This window comes from Pelophylax lessonae (assembly GCF_965119305.1).
Source record: "Pelophylax lessonae genome assembly, chromosome: 6".
NCBI lineage: Eukaryota > Metazoa > Chordata > Amphibia > Anura > Ranidae > Pelophylax > Pelophylax lessonae.
In genome coordinates, this window is record NC_138773.1 from 319886237 (window position 1) to 319904011 (window position 17775).

Consider the following 17775-nt stretch of genomic DNA (forward strand, 5'->3'; position numbering starts at 1 on the left):
TAGGAGGGATGATTTTTTTTTAGGTGGGGCATTTGATCGGGAGGGGAAAAGATGTTTGCTGATGGGGGGGGGGGGGTTATAGGCTCTAGGTGACCTTGTCCCAGTACTAGGGGCAAGGACATTCAGGCTGAGAAGGAAAGATCTCATGGGTGCTCAACCTGTGGCCCTCCAGCTGTTGCAGAACAACAAGTCCCGTGAGGTATTGCAAGGATAACCGTTAAAAGCATGACTCCCCAAAGCGGAGGCACAATGGGACTTGTAGTTTCACAACAGCTGGGGGGGCCACAGGTTAAGCACCCTTGTGCTAGATGATGCTGGACATCCTCCAGACAGGAAACGTGGTGGGCTCTATCTGACATGCTGCAGCTTCTAATGCACATTGTGAGAAGCTCATAGTGTGTGATGAAATCAGAGGAAGCCATTTCAGTCCAGGAGAGAAGCCTATACAAAGGTGCAAGACTGTATAGAGCAGTGATGGCTAACCTTGGCACCCCAGATGTTTTGGAACTACATTTGCCATGATGCTTAACTGCACTGAAGAGTGCATAAGCAACATGGGAAATGTAGTTCCAAAACATCTGGGGTGCCAAGGTTCACCATCACTGGTATAGAACATGTGAATGGCCGTTGGATTAGCCTAAACCATGTGATTAGATAACCCTACAATTCCAAAAAAAGATTAGACAAATAAAATATGAGTATGGCGAGGTTCAACCAGACAGGGGTGGAAGGGCCTCATCAAAGGTGCAAGACTGAAGGGAAGGCCGGAAGACAGATTTATCACTATATATGCCCCCGAAAACATTACCTGCGGTTATTGGCAGTATGTTGACCAACTCCTTCTGAATCATCAGCAGCAACTTCCCAGAATACAGCTGGAGCAGGAGCATTCCGGAATCCCCAGACAGCTTGGTGGACAACAGAAGACCGTCGCTGTTCCACGTCCGGAACTGGAAGCTGACCGCCAGATCGTCCATTTGGGGGGTGCCAGGCAGAAGGAGGTAGCTGGTGCTGGGGCTGGTGAAGGTGATAGGAACGATGTGGGGCTCGGAGCAGGAAAACGTGATATTCCCCTGGAGAAGACAAAGATTTATCACAGTAAGCCCACATTGCCAACTATCTCACTAGAGCAACTTTTAATGAACCACAAAGAGAATTCCTCAGCCAAGCCCTGAAATTTCCAAATGCAGCATAGAATACCCAGGAGAGGTGTGTACTCCAAGTGCGTTAGATGGATTTTAACAGAAAAGTCCCCCGTTGATCTATTAGCGGGTTTGCATAGCGATTACCTCTAGGTAAAAGAGTTTGAAAATAAACCCAAACTGTGAACGTAGCTCCTGAGTCTGACAATGGTTATGAAAAGTCATTTACATCGTATTATACGCCTACAGGCCATGTCAATGAGGCACTTCTGTATAAAAATATTTCCAAAGGGAAACCGTATCATATGTTCAGTAAGTACACAGTGTTAGCGAGTTCTGCAAAGTTTACGCACAAGTCATTTTTTGACATGACTTGCAGAGTTTGACTTGTTTTTCCACGTGAGTGTACGATAGCTCTGGACTGAGAAGTAGAAGTTGGTTCTGATGGGTAAGATGCGTTTTCCTTCAAAGAAGCAGACCCATGATTGAAAGGCCAACTCCAAGCCAAAAAAAAGTTTTCCAATGCAGTGGGTATTGTGCCTGTACTGCAAGGGTCAACTGCTACTTTTTGTCTAGGGCAGGGGGTCTCCAAACTTTCTAAACAAAGTATCGATTTACTGTTCTTCAGACTTCAGAGGAGCCGGACTGTGGCCAGTGGGAGAAGAAAATGTCCTGGTATCAGTGGGATTGAACAATACCTCCTGATCAGGGCCATCTTAATGAATGGGTACACCTGGACACTGCTCAGGGCCCCCCAGGTGCATGGGGGACCCATGATCAGGGCCGGGCCAAGGGGGGAGAAGGAGTAGTGGCTTGCTTCTCCTGGAGAGAGGATTTAGCTTTCTACTCCATCCTGCAAGTGGGCGAAAGACAGCCGATGCTGAGACTGAGAACTCACCTCATTCTCAGTGCAGGAGAGGAAGGAGGAGCTGCTTTCAATGCAAGTGGGGGCAGCATTTGTGGTATGTATGAACAAGGGGAAAGGGGGGGGGGGCAACTGTAATGGATGGGGATACTGTAATGGGGACACCTGATGTAAGAGGGCACTGTGATGGAGACAGCTGATGCATAGGGACACTGTGATGGGGACACCTGATGTAAGGGGACACTGTGATGGAGACACGTGATGTATGGGGACACTGTGTTGGGGACAATCGATGTAAGGGGGCACTGTGATGGGGACACTTAATGTAGGCTGGTAAGATCTGCAGTGCATTACTTTACTCAGGGGCCCATGATGCTATTAAGATGACACTGCCCATGATTGGCAATAGTGCCCCATCATTGGTATCAGTGGCAGGAATAGTGCCCCATCATTGGTGTCAGTAGGAGGAATAGTGCCCCATCATTGGTGTTAGTTACAGTGGAAGGAATAGTGCCCCATTGTTGGTGTCAGTGGGAGGAATAGTGCCCCATTGTTGGTGTCAGTGGGAGGAATAGTGCCCCATCATTGGTATCAGTGGGGGGGAATGGTGCCCCATCGTTGGTGTCAGTGGGAGGAATAGTGTCCCATCATTGGTATCAGTGGGGGGAATAGTGCCCCATCATTGGTGTCAGTGGGAGGAATAGTGCCTCATCATTGGTGTCAGTGGAAGGAATAGTGCCTCATCATTGGTATCAGTGGGAGGAATAGTGCCTCATCATTGGTGTCAGTAGGAGGAATAGTGCCCCATCATTGGTATTAGTGGGAGGAATAGTGCCCCATCATTGGTATCGGTGGGGGGAATGGTGCCCCATCATTGGTGTCAGTGGGAGGAATAGTGTCCCATCATTGGTGTCAGTGGAAGGAATAGTGTCCCATCATTGGTATTAGTGGGAGGAATAGTGCCCCATCATTGGTATCGGTGGGGGGAATGGTGCCCCATCATTGGTGTCAGTGGGAGGAATAGTGTCCCATCATTGGTGTCAGTGGGAGTAATAGTGCCCCATCGTTAGCGTCAGTGAGAATAATAGTGCCTCATCATTGGTATCAATGGGAGGACTAGTGTGCCATAGTTGGTGTCAGAGAGAGGACTAGTGCCCCATTTTCAGTGTCAAAGGCAGGAACTATGTCCCACTGTTGCGGACTGTGGGGGAAGTAATCTCCCAAGGGGCGGATAAAGGCAAACATAGGGCCGTATGCCCCCCAGGGCCGCAGTTTGAAAACCACTGCTTTAGGGGATTGGAGATATACTTACTTAATCCTCCCTGCACAAGAAAAGTCTCTGTGGCTCCTGTCCACCCTCCCCCCCCGCGTTCTTGCGGTCTTGAATGGTGGACTGTTTCTGACATCATTATGCCCATTGATAGTCCACCACTAGATCGTGGGGGAGTGCTGTTTAAGGGTGGAGTGGAGGGTCAGGTAAGTATAAAGCTTTCTCTGACCCTCTAGGCAAAAACTGGCATAAATATATTCTTTCATCTTTCTACTGCCACCATACTGCATAGGCCAACTGCTGGCACCTGTCAATGAATTCTGAATAATGCTGGATGCATCTCAAACTGATCCCATTAACACAATCACCTAACTACCTAAAAAATAACTGAAGGACAGTTTTGGATAGAGTTGAGAGGGATTAGAACCCCTGTCAGAGTTTTATTGCTGTCTGTGTCCTTGTTAGGGAGATTCACCCTCTCTATTTCTCCTGTTTACCGTTATCACCGAGAGTGAACATTGAACAGTTGCTCCCCAACAGACCCCCCCCCCCCCCGGCCACTCCTCCTATCCAGTTCACTTGTGTTCTGCTGTCTCTGGGCCCCTGCGTGCTCCCCTGGTCCCCCCCCCCCTACTGTGCTGCCCCCCACCCCCATTGTGCTCCCTCCCCTCTCCTGCCAGCTGCTGCAGGGGATGTGTCACAATAGAGAACCAGGAAATGGTCGGTAAATATGTAATTTACCAGATCCTTCCTTTTCTAAATGGACAGAGTCATAGTCAGTGACATTGTAAAAAAAAATAAAAAATAAAAAATAATACAATTAAAATACCAAAAAATAAAAACTACTGACACCATTGGGTGAACTTCCAGGATCGCAAAGGTCACACTTGCAACCGGGTCCTGGCATTCCACCCCCGTGGGGAAGCCCCAAGATGGCAGGAAGGGGGCCCACTGCAGAACTTGTGAAAGGGTCCCACTGCGGGACCGTAATAAAGGGCCCCGTAACAAGAGTAAAGGGCCCCAGGATCAGTGGGAAGAGTCCCAGGCTTGAAGGGAAGGGGTCCGGCTAGGGGTCCGGGGGGGGGGCTTCATGGTTTCTTGCACTGGGGCCCTGAAGGTTCTGGTTACGCCTCTGAAACGTAGTGTAGTTGCACTCTACAAGTGCAGTTGCTCCAGAGATTAGTAAATGAGGTGAAGCTTCACTTTTCAAACAATACCCAATCACAATACCCCAAAAAATAAAAATAAAAAATAGAATTTTTGCTTGCACGTGATTGGCTGGTGGAAGTTAGCAGCGCTTTCCCTCATTTACTAAGCTCTGGAACAACTGCACTTGTTAAGTGCACAGCCTGTTTGCCTTTGTAAAAAATCACTTTAACACCCTACGGTTTGCACGGGATTTTAACAATTGGGGATTTCATGTATTTTGATATTATCCCTGTGCAGCCAAATGGGCTTCTTTGGTGGTAGAAGCATCACTAGTAAAAAATGATCCGTTTTAATATGCAATTTCATTTCTGCCTGAGAAACAGCGAGATCCTACAACAGGTGGCGGTGAGATTATCCGCTCCACGCAATCAAACATCTGAGCAGTTGGCGTCCCCAGAACATCCAATTAGCGGCGAGGTGATTTTAGGCGGCGTGGCGGTCTGGTGTGACAGAACGATCCCTCGCTGGAATTTAAAAAAAACAATCTCCTGGGAGGCAGATTGGGCCACCGTCATGTAGACTGGGTCTGATTCTACCTTTTATACATAGAACAATCACACCCAAGATCAACCCCTTCAGGCCTACACCTTTTTCTGACAATTGTTGCTTACGTATTAACCCCTTCTGGACCAGAAGGATTTGCCCCCCTAATGACCAGGCCATTTTTTGCGATTTGGCACTGCGTTATTTTAACTGCGTGGTCGTGCGACGCTGTACCCGAATAAAATTGATGTCCTTTTTTTCCCCACAAATAGAGCTTTCTTTTGGTGTTATTTGATCACCTCTGCAGTTTTTAGATTTTGCGCTATAAATAAAAAAAGAGCGACCATTTTGAAAAGGAAACACCATATTTTTTTACTTTCTGCTATAAAACATTGCCAAAAATCAATTTTTTTTTTATCAGTTTAGGCCAATTTGTATTCTGCTACATATTTTTGGTAAAAAAAAAAAAAAAAAAAATCCCAAAAAGCGTATTTTAATTGGTTTGAGCAAAAGTTATAGCGTTTACAAACTACGGGATAGATTTTTGGACTTTTTATTTTTATTTTTTGTTTTTATTAGTAATGGCGGCGATCTGCGATTTTTAGCGGGACTGCGACATTGCGGCGGACAGATCGGACCCCTAACTGACATTTTGACACTTTTTGGGGACCAGTGACATTACTACAGTAATCAGTGGTAAATAATATGCACTGTTACTGTATAAATGACACTGGCAGGGAAGGGGTTAACACTGGGGGTGATCAAGGGGGTTAATGAATGCCTGTTGGTTCTTACTCACTGTGGGGGGGGGGGCTCTGTGACAGGCACACAGAGATCGGTGATTCAGCTTAACTGACACTTCTGATCTCTCCCTGCCTGTCTGACAGAAGACTTGCCTGCTTTGTTTACATAAGCAGGCAGGTCTTCTGTCAGTTTCTCTGACGATCGCGGGAGGCCAAGGGCAATCGCCGCCTCTCCTCCCGCGGTCTGCTTCCCGCTTTGTCTAAACACAGCAGGAGTGCAGCTCTGGTGGTGCGGAGACGGCGTGCACAAAATCACGTAGATCGATGTGATTTTGCGCAGCCGAGCCGCCCTGCCGCAGTATATTTGCGTCTGGCGGTAGGCAAGTGGTTAATATGATCCATTGAATATTTTATTTTTTAGATATGTATTTGTGGTGTTCTCCTTGCCCCTAAAGTCCCGCAACCCACAAGGGGGGGTTTTCTTTTTGTACTATATTGACCCCTGGGATGTTGGCAACGAGACACCCAACTCTATGAGGATGAGTGAGCATTGATTTTGCTGTAGCAAATTGGATCATGCTTTATTGGGGTAGTTTTGCAAAGAAGAATGGGGAAAAATGTCCCTCTCTAGATGTGCAAAGCTGGTAGAGACATCCCCAAAAAGACTTGCAGCTATAATTGCAGTGAAAGGCGGTTCTTCAAAGTATTGACTCCGGGGGGGGGGGGGGGGATGAATACAAATGCACTCAGGGGGTGACTGGCAACTTTCAGCTCGGGGGGCAATTACAAACCAGAAGCCCATGGTGCAGCGATTCAGCCTCCCACTCGCTTTCTGGCCTCCTCCTGACCCCCATTCCAGGCTGATGCTCCGCTCCAGGTACTCTCTACTCACCGGCCGAATCTGGTTTCCCGACCTGGCCAGCAGGGGCGGTTGGGGGGGGGGGATGGTTGGGTAGAGCTGGGACAACTTGGGCAGGGCTGGCTGGAGGAAAGTCTCCAGTGGGGCAAGGAACTGGCCTCTACTCAGACACAGTTTACACCATTCATGTTATTGGGGAGGCCTGCGCTCTATCCTTGTCTTTATCCCATACTCAGTAGGTCAGTGGCGGGCAGTGCCATCTTAAGAGCATTAAATGGCCCCGGGCAATGCAGTGCACTGGGACCCTGCCTGCACAAACACCCACAAGAATAAAAATGCAAATTATCGATAAGGAGATATTTATTGCTACAGCAGTGCCAAGCTAATGACAGCTTCCAGGTTCGACGGTTGGGTCCGGTGAACACTCACAAGGATGGGAGTCAGACTCGACTGTCCTGTGTGCGCCTGTTCCCGTGGAGGTGGAAAGGCATTTCTGCAGTTGTGGGCTCCCCCTCCACTGCCCAAGTGGCCTGACAGCAACGCAGGGCCAACAGGTGCTTGCCACCTGCTAAGTTCGGCGGCAGGATGCACATGGGAATAGGGACTAATGCTTGGCTGGGGCTGGGGCTGGGTCGCTGCTGCCCGTAACTGCCCAGCGTGCCCATTCGGTAAGATGGCCCTGGTGACCCGACCTGGCCAGCAGGGGGCGGTTGGGTGGAGCTGGGACAGCTCGGTCAGGGCTGGCCAGAGGAGGAGAGTCTCCAGTGGGGCATGGAAACAGCCTCTGCTCAGACACAGCTTACATCATTCATGTTAGGGGGGGAGGCCTGCGCTCTGTCCTTGTCTTTATCCCATACTCAGTAGGTCAGTGGCGGGCAGTGCCATCTTAAGAGCATAAAATGGCCCCAGGCAATGCAGTGCAATGGGGCCCCGCCTACACAATCACCCACGAGAATAAAAATGCAAATTATCGATAAGGAGATATTTGTTGGTACAGCAGTGCCAGGCTAATGACAGCTTCCAAGTTCGGCAGCTGGGTCCAGTGAACACACACACAGACGGGAGTCAGACTCAGCTGTCCTGTGTGTGTCTGTTCTGGTGGGGGTGAACAAGCATTTCTGCAGTTGTGGGCTCCCCCTCCATGGCCCAAGTGGCCCGAGAGCAGCTCAGGGCCAACAGGCGCTTGCCACCTGCTAAGTTCGGCAGCAGGAGGCATATGGGAATCGGGACTAATGCTTGGCTGGGGCTGGGTCGCTGCTGCCTGCAACTGCCCACATGCCCATTCAGTAAGATGGCCCTGGTAACGGGACTTTTTATTTCTCTTCACCAGGAATCATTTAGGCATGTCTGTGGCAGAAGCAGTGCAGCGTTTTTATGTGGCATCAGAGTGGCCCGAGGGGCAATTGCCCCCCTAGCCCAGCCCTCCCCTGAATGAACTCCACACTTTTCACAGATGTATTTGTAAAAAATGTTGAAAACCATTTATCATTTTCCTACCACTTCACAATTATGTGCCACTTTGTGTTGGTCTATCACATAAAATCCCAATAAAATACATTTACGTTTTTTTGGTTGTAACATGAGAAAATGTGGAAAATTTCAAGGGGTGTGAATACTTTTTCCAAGGCACTGTATATAAATTTGTCTCATTTTCTCCAATAACCAATCTTTTATTTGTCACCTTTGAGTTATTTTCAGCAGCCGTTTCTTAGCCGTGCGGGGGTTTTGAGCTGTTGGATGTGCGGTATCGCTGATATGGAGGTTATCATTTTGCACAGAATGTTTCCTCGTCACTAATTACACCTCTGGATGAGGATAATAATGCAAACATCCAATGTTGTTATATGTAATGACACCGCAAAGTGCTGCTTGATTGCAGTCATCGAATCGCTCGTAGCGGCCCCTGGCCTGCCGTCTACACTCTCTAGGTTTATAGTGTTTTTAGCAACTGATAATGCATAACACCATTATAAACACAAGGAAGGACATTTATTCTTAATTAAGATGTAACACAAATGCAGGCATAACATAAGAGGAGAAACATTTTGCCATAATTAAAAGGCAAGATAAACATGCTCCATCCGTAGGGAGGTGTGCAGACCGATTGTGCGAAGTCCAGCAGCCCACAACAGACTCTGGTTTGTACTTTACTGCCGGTTCACATATATGCGATGCGGGAACCCTGCAAATCCACTGTGGGCAGAGCCGGTGCTTCCACTAGGCAAACTAGGCGGCCGCCTAGGGCGCACTGCCACCTAGGGCGCAGCCATGGCCAGTGCCACATTCCTCTCCTGTCACCTCCTCATACCCTGTGGATGTCACCTCTAGAGAGGGCGGCACTTTGTATATGAAGGGGTGTGTACGGTTAAAGGGGGGCAGTGTGTATATAAAGGGGGTGTAGGGTTAAAAGGGGGGCAGTGTGTGCAGGAAGGGGGTGTAGCATTAAAGAAGGGCAGTGTGTATATCATGAAGGGGTGTGTAGGGTTGAAGGGGGGCAGTGTGTACATGATGGGGGGTGTGGGTTAAAGGGGGTAGTGTGTGCAGGAAGGGGGTAAAGCATTAAAGAAGGGCAGTGTGTGCAGGAAGGGGGGGGCAGTGTGTAAAAGAAGGGGTGTGTAGCGTTAAAGGAAGGTAGTGTGTATATGAAGGGGTGTGAAGAGGGTTAATGGGGGGCAGGGTGTATATGAAGGGGGTGTAGGGTTAAAGGGGGGCAGTGTGTATACGAAGAGGGGTGTAGGGTTAAAGGGGGGCAGTGTGTATACGAAGAGGGGTGTAGGGTTAAAGGTGGGCAGTGTGTATAGGAACTGGGGTGTAGGGTTAGGGTTAAAGGGGAGCAGTGTGTATAGGAAGGGGGGTGTAGGGTTAAAGGGGGGCAGTGTGTATATGAAGGGGTGTGTAGGGTTAAAGGGGGGCAGTGTGTATAGAAAGGGGGTGTATGGTTAAAGGGGACAGTGTGTATATGAAGGGGGTGTAGGGTTAAAGGGGGGCAGTGTGTATAGGAAGGTGGGTGTATGGTTAAAGGGGGCAGTGTGTATATGAAGGGGGTGTAGGGTTAAAGAGGGGCAGTATGTGCAGGAAGAAGGGGGTGTAGCATTAAAGAAGGGCAGTGTGTGCAGGAAGGGGGGAGGGGCAGTGTGTACAAGAAAGGGTGTGTAGCATTAAAGGAAGGTAGTGTGCATAGGGTGTGAAGGGGGGGGGGTGTAGGATTAAAGGGGGGCAGTGTGTATATGAAGGGAGGTGTAGTGTTAAAGGGGAGCAGTGTGTGCAGCAAGTGGGTGTAGGATTAAAGGGGGCAGTGTATACAGGAAGGGGAGCGTAGGGTTAAAGGGGGGGGGTCATTATGTACAGGAAGGGGGCAATGTGTACAGTTTTTTTTTTTTTTTTAGGGGGGGTGCAAGTATCTGGTCTTGCCTAGGGTGCAAAATAGTCTAGCACTGGCCCTGACTGCGGGTTCCCACATCGCATTCAAATCGCAGGCAGTTCACACTGCCATATGCAAATCGCTTGGGGTGTCAATGCAAAGTTAACGACATCTCCCCAGATCAGTTTGCATATCGCCGTGAGAACTGTCAATTCGGATATGAATCGGATCGCATAGGTGTGAACACCCATGCGATCCAATTCTTCTGCGTACCCAAAAAAGGTTCCTGTGCGTGTTCTGTTCGCATCGCACAGACATCGCATGTGATTTTCAGAGCAGCAGGGAAGGACTGGGCCAGGGGGCAGGGGGGCAATTTCCCCGTGGGCTGCTCTGATGCCCCATTAAAAGGCTGCACCGCTTCTGCCAAAGAAATGCCTAAAGGATTCCTGGTGAAGAGAATTAAAAAGTCCTTGCCACTGACCTACTGAGTGCGGCTGGAAGACAAGGACAGAGCGCAGGCCTCCCCTTCCCCCAGCATAGATGGTGTAAGCTGTGTCTGAGCAGAGGCTGGTTCCATGCCCCACTGGAGACTCTCCTCTCCCAGCCAGCCCCAACCGAGCTGTTCCAGCTCCACCCAACTGCCACCTGCTGGCAAGGTCGGGGACCAGGATTCGGTCGGTGAGTGGAGAGTAGCTGGAGTGGAGCTTGCACCGACCTAGCGCATTACTGCTAAAAAAAGTTTTTCAAAATCCAAAAAGGTATCATACATTGTACTCACAAACGCATGATAATTGTACACATGTAAGAAAATTAGGACCAATCACCTCCAGGAGTGCCAAGATACTCCCCTGGTGCTGGATGACGAGATGGCATCCACATATGCCTGGCTGATGCATTTTGTGAGAGAACCCTCTTCTTTAGAGCCAAAAGTACTCTGCGGTAGTGGGATGCATCAGGGATGAGTAAAGGACTGTGGTGGAGAACTTTGTCACATGGTGTGAGGATAATCATCTGTATCTAAATGTGTAACCATCCCTTGTGACAGTAATAAGCAGTGACAGGTACTCTTTATGGAGGAATCTGGGGGGGGGGGGGTAATGTGACAGTAATAGGCAGTGACATGTACTCTTTATGGAGGGATCGGGGGGGGGGGGGGGTGACAGTAATAGGCAGTGACAGGTACTCTTTATGGAGGGATCTGGGCGGGGGGGGGGGGTAATGTGACAGTAATAGGCAGTGACAGGTACTCTTTATGGAGGGATCGGGGGGGGGGGGGGTGACAGTAATAGGCAGTGACAGGTACTCTTTATGGAGGGATCGGGGGGGGGGGGGTTTGACAGTAATAGGCAGTGACAGGTACTCTTTATGGAGGGATCGGGGGGGGGGGGAAATGTGACAGTAATAGGCAGTGACAGGTACTCTTTATGGAGGGATCGGGGGGGGGGAATGTGACAGTAATAGGCAGTGACAGGTACTCTTTATGGAGGGATCAGTTGGGGGGGATGTGACAGTAATAGGCAGTGACAGGTACTCTTTATGGAGGGATCGGGGGGGGTGGATGTGACAGTAATAGGCACTGACAGGTACTCTTTATGGAGGGATCGGGGGGGGGGGATGTGACAGTAATAGGCATTGACAGGTACTCTTTATGGAGGGATCGGGGGGGGGGGTGGATGTGACAGTAATAGGCAGTGACAGGTACTCTTTATGGAGGGATCGGGGGTCTAAAAGACACCAGACCCCTCCACTGCACTTCAAAGTATTCAAAATTCCGAAACCTGCATTTTTGAATACTGACAGTTTGTTAATTTTTGGTGCCGCTAGCCGCCGAGTAAACCGGAAGTGACGTCATGACGCCGCTTCCGGGTTACTACATCAGAGACCGATCAAAGCCGTATCCAGCTTTGTTCGGGACTCCAACTAGCCGGCGGACGTGTCGGCTGGTTGCTCAGGTCGCCCGGTGGGATGGGAGACCTAGGGAGAGCGGGAGGAGGGGGGGGATGTCCTCTCCCGCTCGCTGGGATAACGGCTGAGCAGCTCCTGAGCCACATCGGCTGTTATCTCCTGAAAGCAGACCGCCGGCTCTAAAGAAGGGTGTCGGGGAGATGCCTGCAGATGCAGATATCCCGCTACAACCACTTCTCCGAGCCGATACACAGGTATGTGTCTGTATCTGAGCACCACAAACTAAAAACCCCATTTAATTTTAACATTCAAAGTAAACTCCCCCATCCATCCATGTCTCAATGTATTACTTTATTGAGAAATCACTTTGAAAAACATCCCCCCCTCTAGCTGCACCCATCTTCAGTAAGGGCAGATGATTCATGTAGCATTTACTTTTCTGGGATCCATCCAGGGGAGGACTTGGCCAGGGGGCAGGGGGGCAACTGCCCCCTGGGCCGCTCTGATGCCCCGTAAAAATGCTGCACCGCTTCTGCTACAGACATGCCTAAAGGATTCCTGGTGAAGAGAAATAAAAAGTCCCCACTGCTGACCTACTGAGTGCGGCATGAAGACAGGGACAGAGCGCAGACCCCCTCCCCCCCCAGCATAGATGGTGTAAACTGTGTCTGAGCAGAGGCCGGTTTTAATGACCCACTAGACACTCTACTCCCCCTGGCCAGCGCCAGCCAAGCTGTCCCAGCTTCCCTCAACTGCCCCCTGCTGGCCAGGTCGGGAACCAGGATTCAGCCAGTGAGTAGAGAGTACCAGGAGCGGAGCTTCAGCCTGGAATGGGGGTCAGGAGGAGGACAGGAAGGGGAAGTGTGGGGGCAGGGCCAAGTCGCTGCACCATGGGCCTCTGATTTGTACTTGCACCCTGGGCTCAGGGCCGTCTTTAAGGCAGGGCAAAAGGGGGCAGCTGCCCCAGGCCCAGTCATTGTTGTGGTGCCCCTTGAGCCTGCACTGCCTGAGAATAGTTGATAAGAGGATTTGGGAGGACCCAAGAAAATGTTTGCTCGGGGTCCAATCAATATTAAGGACAGCCATGCCAGGGCCGTCTTTAAGGCAGGGCAAAAGGGGCAGCTGCCCCGGGCCCAGTCATTGTTGTGGTGCCCCTTGAACCTTGGATCCATCTGCCCTTAGCTCAGGCGTGCAGGCAGGAGGGTTTGCTTAGCTGTGAAAGCCCCTCCTCCCATGAGGACTCCTGAGATGTATGACATCATTTTTGGCTTAAAAACCAGGAAGCAACTAAAGAAATGTAAAACAAAAACAAAAAAGTTTAAAACAACTAACTATAATATACCTTCCTATCTAGTCACTAATGCTAGCAGCATGAGGTTAAAAATAGTTCAAGTTGATTTGATTTTAGTTCCTGCTTTAATATTCGTGGCACGGTAGCATTTCTTTTTCACGTCCTGGTAACGCTGAGAAAGTAGCTAGAGCAGACTCTGCAGGATGGCGGGCAGATGATAAAAAAATACAAATAAAGCAAAAGCTAACAAGTGCATCCATGCGGTCTTTTTAACTGCCATTTTCAAAGTATTTGCATAATTAAAAAAGTAAAATAATAAAAAAAAAAATATATATATATTTTTTTTTTATTCTGCTTTGAGCATTGTGACATAATTAAAAAAAAAATAATAAAAAAAAAAAAAATGAAAAAAAAAATATTTTCATTCTGTTTTGAGCATTGTGATAGAAATTGCCCCAGTAAAATCCTATCAAGAATTGCTTTCAGGTCAATGCTCAGATGATACCTCGCAATGCGCACTAACTCAAGCAGATAAAAGACTCGCAGGAAGTGGAGAGCAATTACAATCATCGCAAAACAGACAAACATCTCTTACCACAATGTAGATCTGAGGTTTGCGTCTCTTGGCCAGATCAATAACGTTCACTCCGTTGTAGTACAGGTTCTCAATGCAGCCGTGAAAATTCCTCTTCAGAAACGTGCCGGGCTTCCCGGGGACTGGAATTCCTCCAAAGCTGAACTTTGGAAAAGAAAAAAATCAAAACTTGGCTCATTCCTTCGCTTAATATCGCAAAAAAATAAAAATAAATAATAATAATAATACAATAATAATAATAAATAATAAATAATAATAATAATAATAATAATAATAATAATAAATAATAATAATAAATAATAATAATAATAATAATAATAATATAATAAATATGTCAATAAACGGTTTCAATGTCCCTTTCCTGACTCATCACTTGGCCATTCTAAGCATACCTCATTTAAAATCCCAACCCCCCCCCCTCCTCTTTTATAATAATAATAAATAATAAATAAATAATAATAATAATAATAATAATAATAATGATAATAAATAATAATAATAATAATAATAATAATAAAAATAATAATAAATACATAATAATAATAACAATAACAATAATAAAAATAAGACTCAATCATAAATCAGATTATGGAGAAAAAAAAAGAGCAAAAACCATTTGTTCAACCACTTAAGGACCGGAAGAATTTTCCCCCTTAACGACTAGGCCATTTTTTGTGATGTGGCACTGCGTTACTTTTTTTTGCGTGACAATTGCGCAGTTGTGCGACACTGTACACAAATAAAATGTGTGTCCTTTTTTCCTCACAAATACAATTTCTTTTTGGTGGTATTTGATCACCTCTGCCTTTTTTTTATTTGTTTTTTGTTTTTTGTTTTTGGCGCTATAAACAAAAAAAAGAGCTACAATTCTGAAAAAAAAAAACAATATTTTTTTTAATTTCTGCTATAAAACATTCCTAATAAAAAAGTGTAAAAATCTATTTTTTTCATCAGTTTAGGCCAATTTGTATTCTGCTACAAATTTTTGTTAGAAAAAAAAAATCCAAATAAGTGTATATTGATTGTTTTGCGCAAAAGTTATCGCGTCTACAAACTAGGGGAAAGATTTATGTAATTTTTATTTATTTATTTATTTATTTTTATCAGTAACGGCGGCGATCTGCAATTTTTTGCGGGACTGCGACATTGCGGTGGACAGATCGGACCCCCTAACTGACATTTTTGACACTTTTGGGGCTACCAGTGACATTACTACAGTAATCAGTGCTAAAAATATGCACTGTTACTATAATAATGACCAGACCATTTCTTGCAATGCAGCACTGCGTTACTTTAACGGACAATTGCGCGGTCGTGCGACGCTGTACCCAAATAAAATGTATGTCCTTTTCTCCTCACAAATAGAGATTTATTTTGGGGGTATTTGATGACCTCTGTGATTTTTTTTTTTTTGCGCTATAAACAAAAAAAGAGCGACAATTCTGAAAAAAAAAAAAAAACAATATTTTTTAATTTCTGCTATAAAACATATCCAATAAAAAAGTGTAAAAATCTATTTTTTTCATCATTTAGGCCAATTTGTATTCTGCTACAAATTTTTGGTAAAAAAAAAAAAAAATCCAAATAGGCGTATATTGATTGGTTTGCGCAAAAGTTATCATGTCTACAAACTAGGGGAAAGATTTATGTCATTTTTATTTATTTATTTTTTTACTAGTAATGGCGGCGATCAGTGATTTTTAGCGGGACTGCGACATTGCGGTGGACAGATCGGACACCCAACTGACATATTTGACCCTTTTGGGGGGGGGGGGGGGGCAATGACATTACTACAGTGATCAGTGCTAAAAATATGCACTGTTAACTGTAATAATGACACTGGCAGGGAAGGAGTTAACCCAGGGCGATCAAAGGGTTAAGTGTGAACGTAGGGGGTGCTTTCTAACTGTGGGGTGGGGCTTGTAAAATTAACACTGAAAACCCGTGATCCTATACACAGGGGCTCTGTGATCATTCCAGAGAGAACAACGGTCTGCTGTGTTTACAACAGCAGACCGTCGTTCTCTCTCAGTGGGAAGCGATTGCGGGTGCCCTGTGGCAATCGTGGCCGCTGGCCCCATGGATCAGCTTTCCCGCTGTCAAGTGGGCACGCACCCCCACGATCGCTCCCGCGAACCGCCGATTCTTGGGAACCTGCCGCTGTATAACTGCGGCGGCTGGTCGGCAAGTGGTTAAACTGATCAAAGCTCTATTTTTCTTCCGTTAGAAAAATGGATGATAAACGGACAAATGGTCAGTTTTTCATTCACTTTTGCATTGGTAGTAAATGTAAAAAAACTGAAGAAAAACTGATGAATACTTCACCCATTTAGACAGGGGCATACCTACAGGGGTTGCAGGGGTTGCAATTGCAACCAGGCCCCATGCTCCAGGGGCCTGTGCGGCTCCCCTGTATACCTGGATAGGAGGGGCGGCGGGGGCAGCATGTAGAGAAATCACTGTCCTCCTTTTTCCTCCTGTAGCTGCAGGAGGAAAATGGAGGAGATTGGTTCCTCTGTATGCTGCCCCCGCCTCTCCTCCTATCCAGTTCACTTGTGTTCTGCTGTCTCTGGGCCCCTGTGTGCTCCCCGGCCCCCCCCGCCCCACTGTGTTGCCCCCCCCACTGTGCTCCGCCCCCCCCCACCCCCCCCACTGTGCTCCCTCCCCTCTCCTGCCGGCTGCTGCAGGGGATGTGTCACAATAGAGAACCAGGAAGGGGTCGGTAAATATGTAATTTACCAGCTCCTTCCTTTTCTGAATGGACAGAGTCATAGTCAGTCACATTGTAAAAAAATAAAATAAAATGATAAAAAAAAATACAATTAAAATACCAAAAAATAAAAACTACTGACACCAGTGGGTAAACTTCCAGGATCGCAAAGGTCACACTTGCAACCGGGCCCTGGCATTCCACCACCGTGGGGAGGCCCCAACATGGCAGGAAGGGGGCCCACTGCGGAACTTGTGAAAGGGTCCCACTGTGGGACCCTAATAAAGGGCCCCACAACGAGAGAAAAGGGCCCCAGGATCAGTGGGAAGAGCCCAAGGCTTGAAGGGTCCCGGCCAGGGGTCCGGGGGAGCCCTTCATGGTTTCTTGCACCGGGGCCCTGAAGGTTTTAGTTACGCCTCTGCATTTAGACGTGAATGAACTGATGAAACGAACGGTCCGCATTTGTGAAAGGGAACTAAGACTGGGACGCCATTAAAGTTCACGTGCGGCTAAGTGCCGGTTCACATATGTGCGGCTGCGGCAATCGCATGTAATATCGGAGTGCACTGCTCCTTCATTACATGCGATCGGCTGTGCGGTGCGAATTCAGCCATACAATTTGTATGGCTAAATTCGCACTCATAGGCGTGCGCACAGGGTATGCCAGGTGTGCCTGGGCACACCCTAATCACCTAGGGCACATTAGCATTATCGCTCTGTTTGCCAGTGAGGAGATGGGAAAGATCTCCCTCGGACCTGCTCTGCCATAAGAGAAGTGCCACACACTTCTATTTCACTTTGCCAGCAGGGAGAGTAATGTACCGGGGCCATATACATGTAGGCAAGCACATGCATGTGTATTTAAACTTTGGGGTGCACACCCTAATGCAATAGGCTGCGCACACCTATGTTCGCACTGCACCCGCAGCAAAGTCGCACATGACCCTTTTTTTTAAGCCGCATCAGGATCGGATCGCACAGTGGTTCACACTTGTGCGATCCGATCCTGTGCGAACTGTAAAGATCGCACTGCGATATGCGATTAAACTGGGGGTGTTGTTAACATTTCATTGACACCCCCAGCATATCGCATATGGCATTGTGAACTGCCAAGGGTGCGTTTGCGATGCGGGAACAGCCTTCCCGCATCGCATAAGTGTGACCCGGGACTAAAGGCAGGCGTCCCAATACTTTTGAATATACAGTGTATGTGTATAATTTGTTTTTTTTTTTTTTACATTTGACTGCATCTCCACTTTACACGGCTAATGCATTTACATCTACACAATCCCCATTTTCTCTTTCACTGGTTATAATTTCCTGCAGGTTAAAAATAAAAAAC

At 47.5% G+C, this 17775-nt stretch overlaps 1 protein-coding gene across 1 annotated transcript in view; it reads right to left on the reverse strand.

Moving 5' to 3' along the window:
- Positions 1 to 17775, reverse strand: part of LOC309557562 (contactin-associated protein-like 5) — a 691665-nt gene that overhangs the window by 383537 nt on the left and 290353 nt on the right. Inside the window, exons 7-8 of the mRNA XM_082260344.1 lie at positions 13724 to 13867; positions 809 to 1073 (exon numbers count right to left, since the gene is read on the reverse strand). Of these exons, the coding sequence (XP_082116470.1) occupies positions 809 to 1073; positions 13724 to 13867 (409 nt within the window). The remainder of the gene's footprint in view (positions 1 to 808; positions 1074 to 13723; positions 13868 to 17775) is intronic.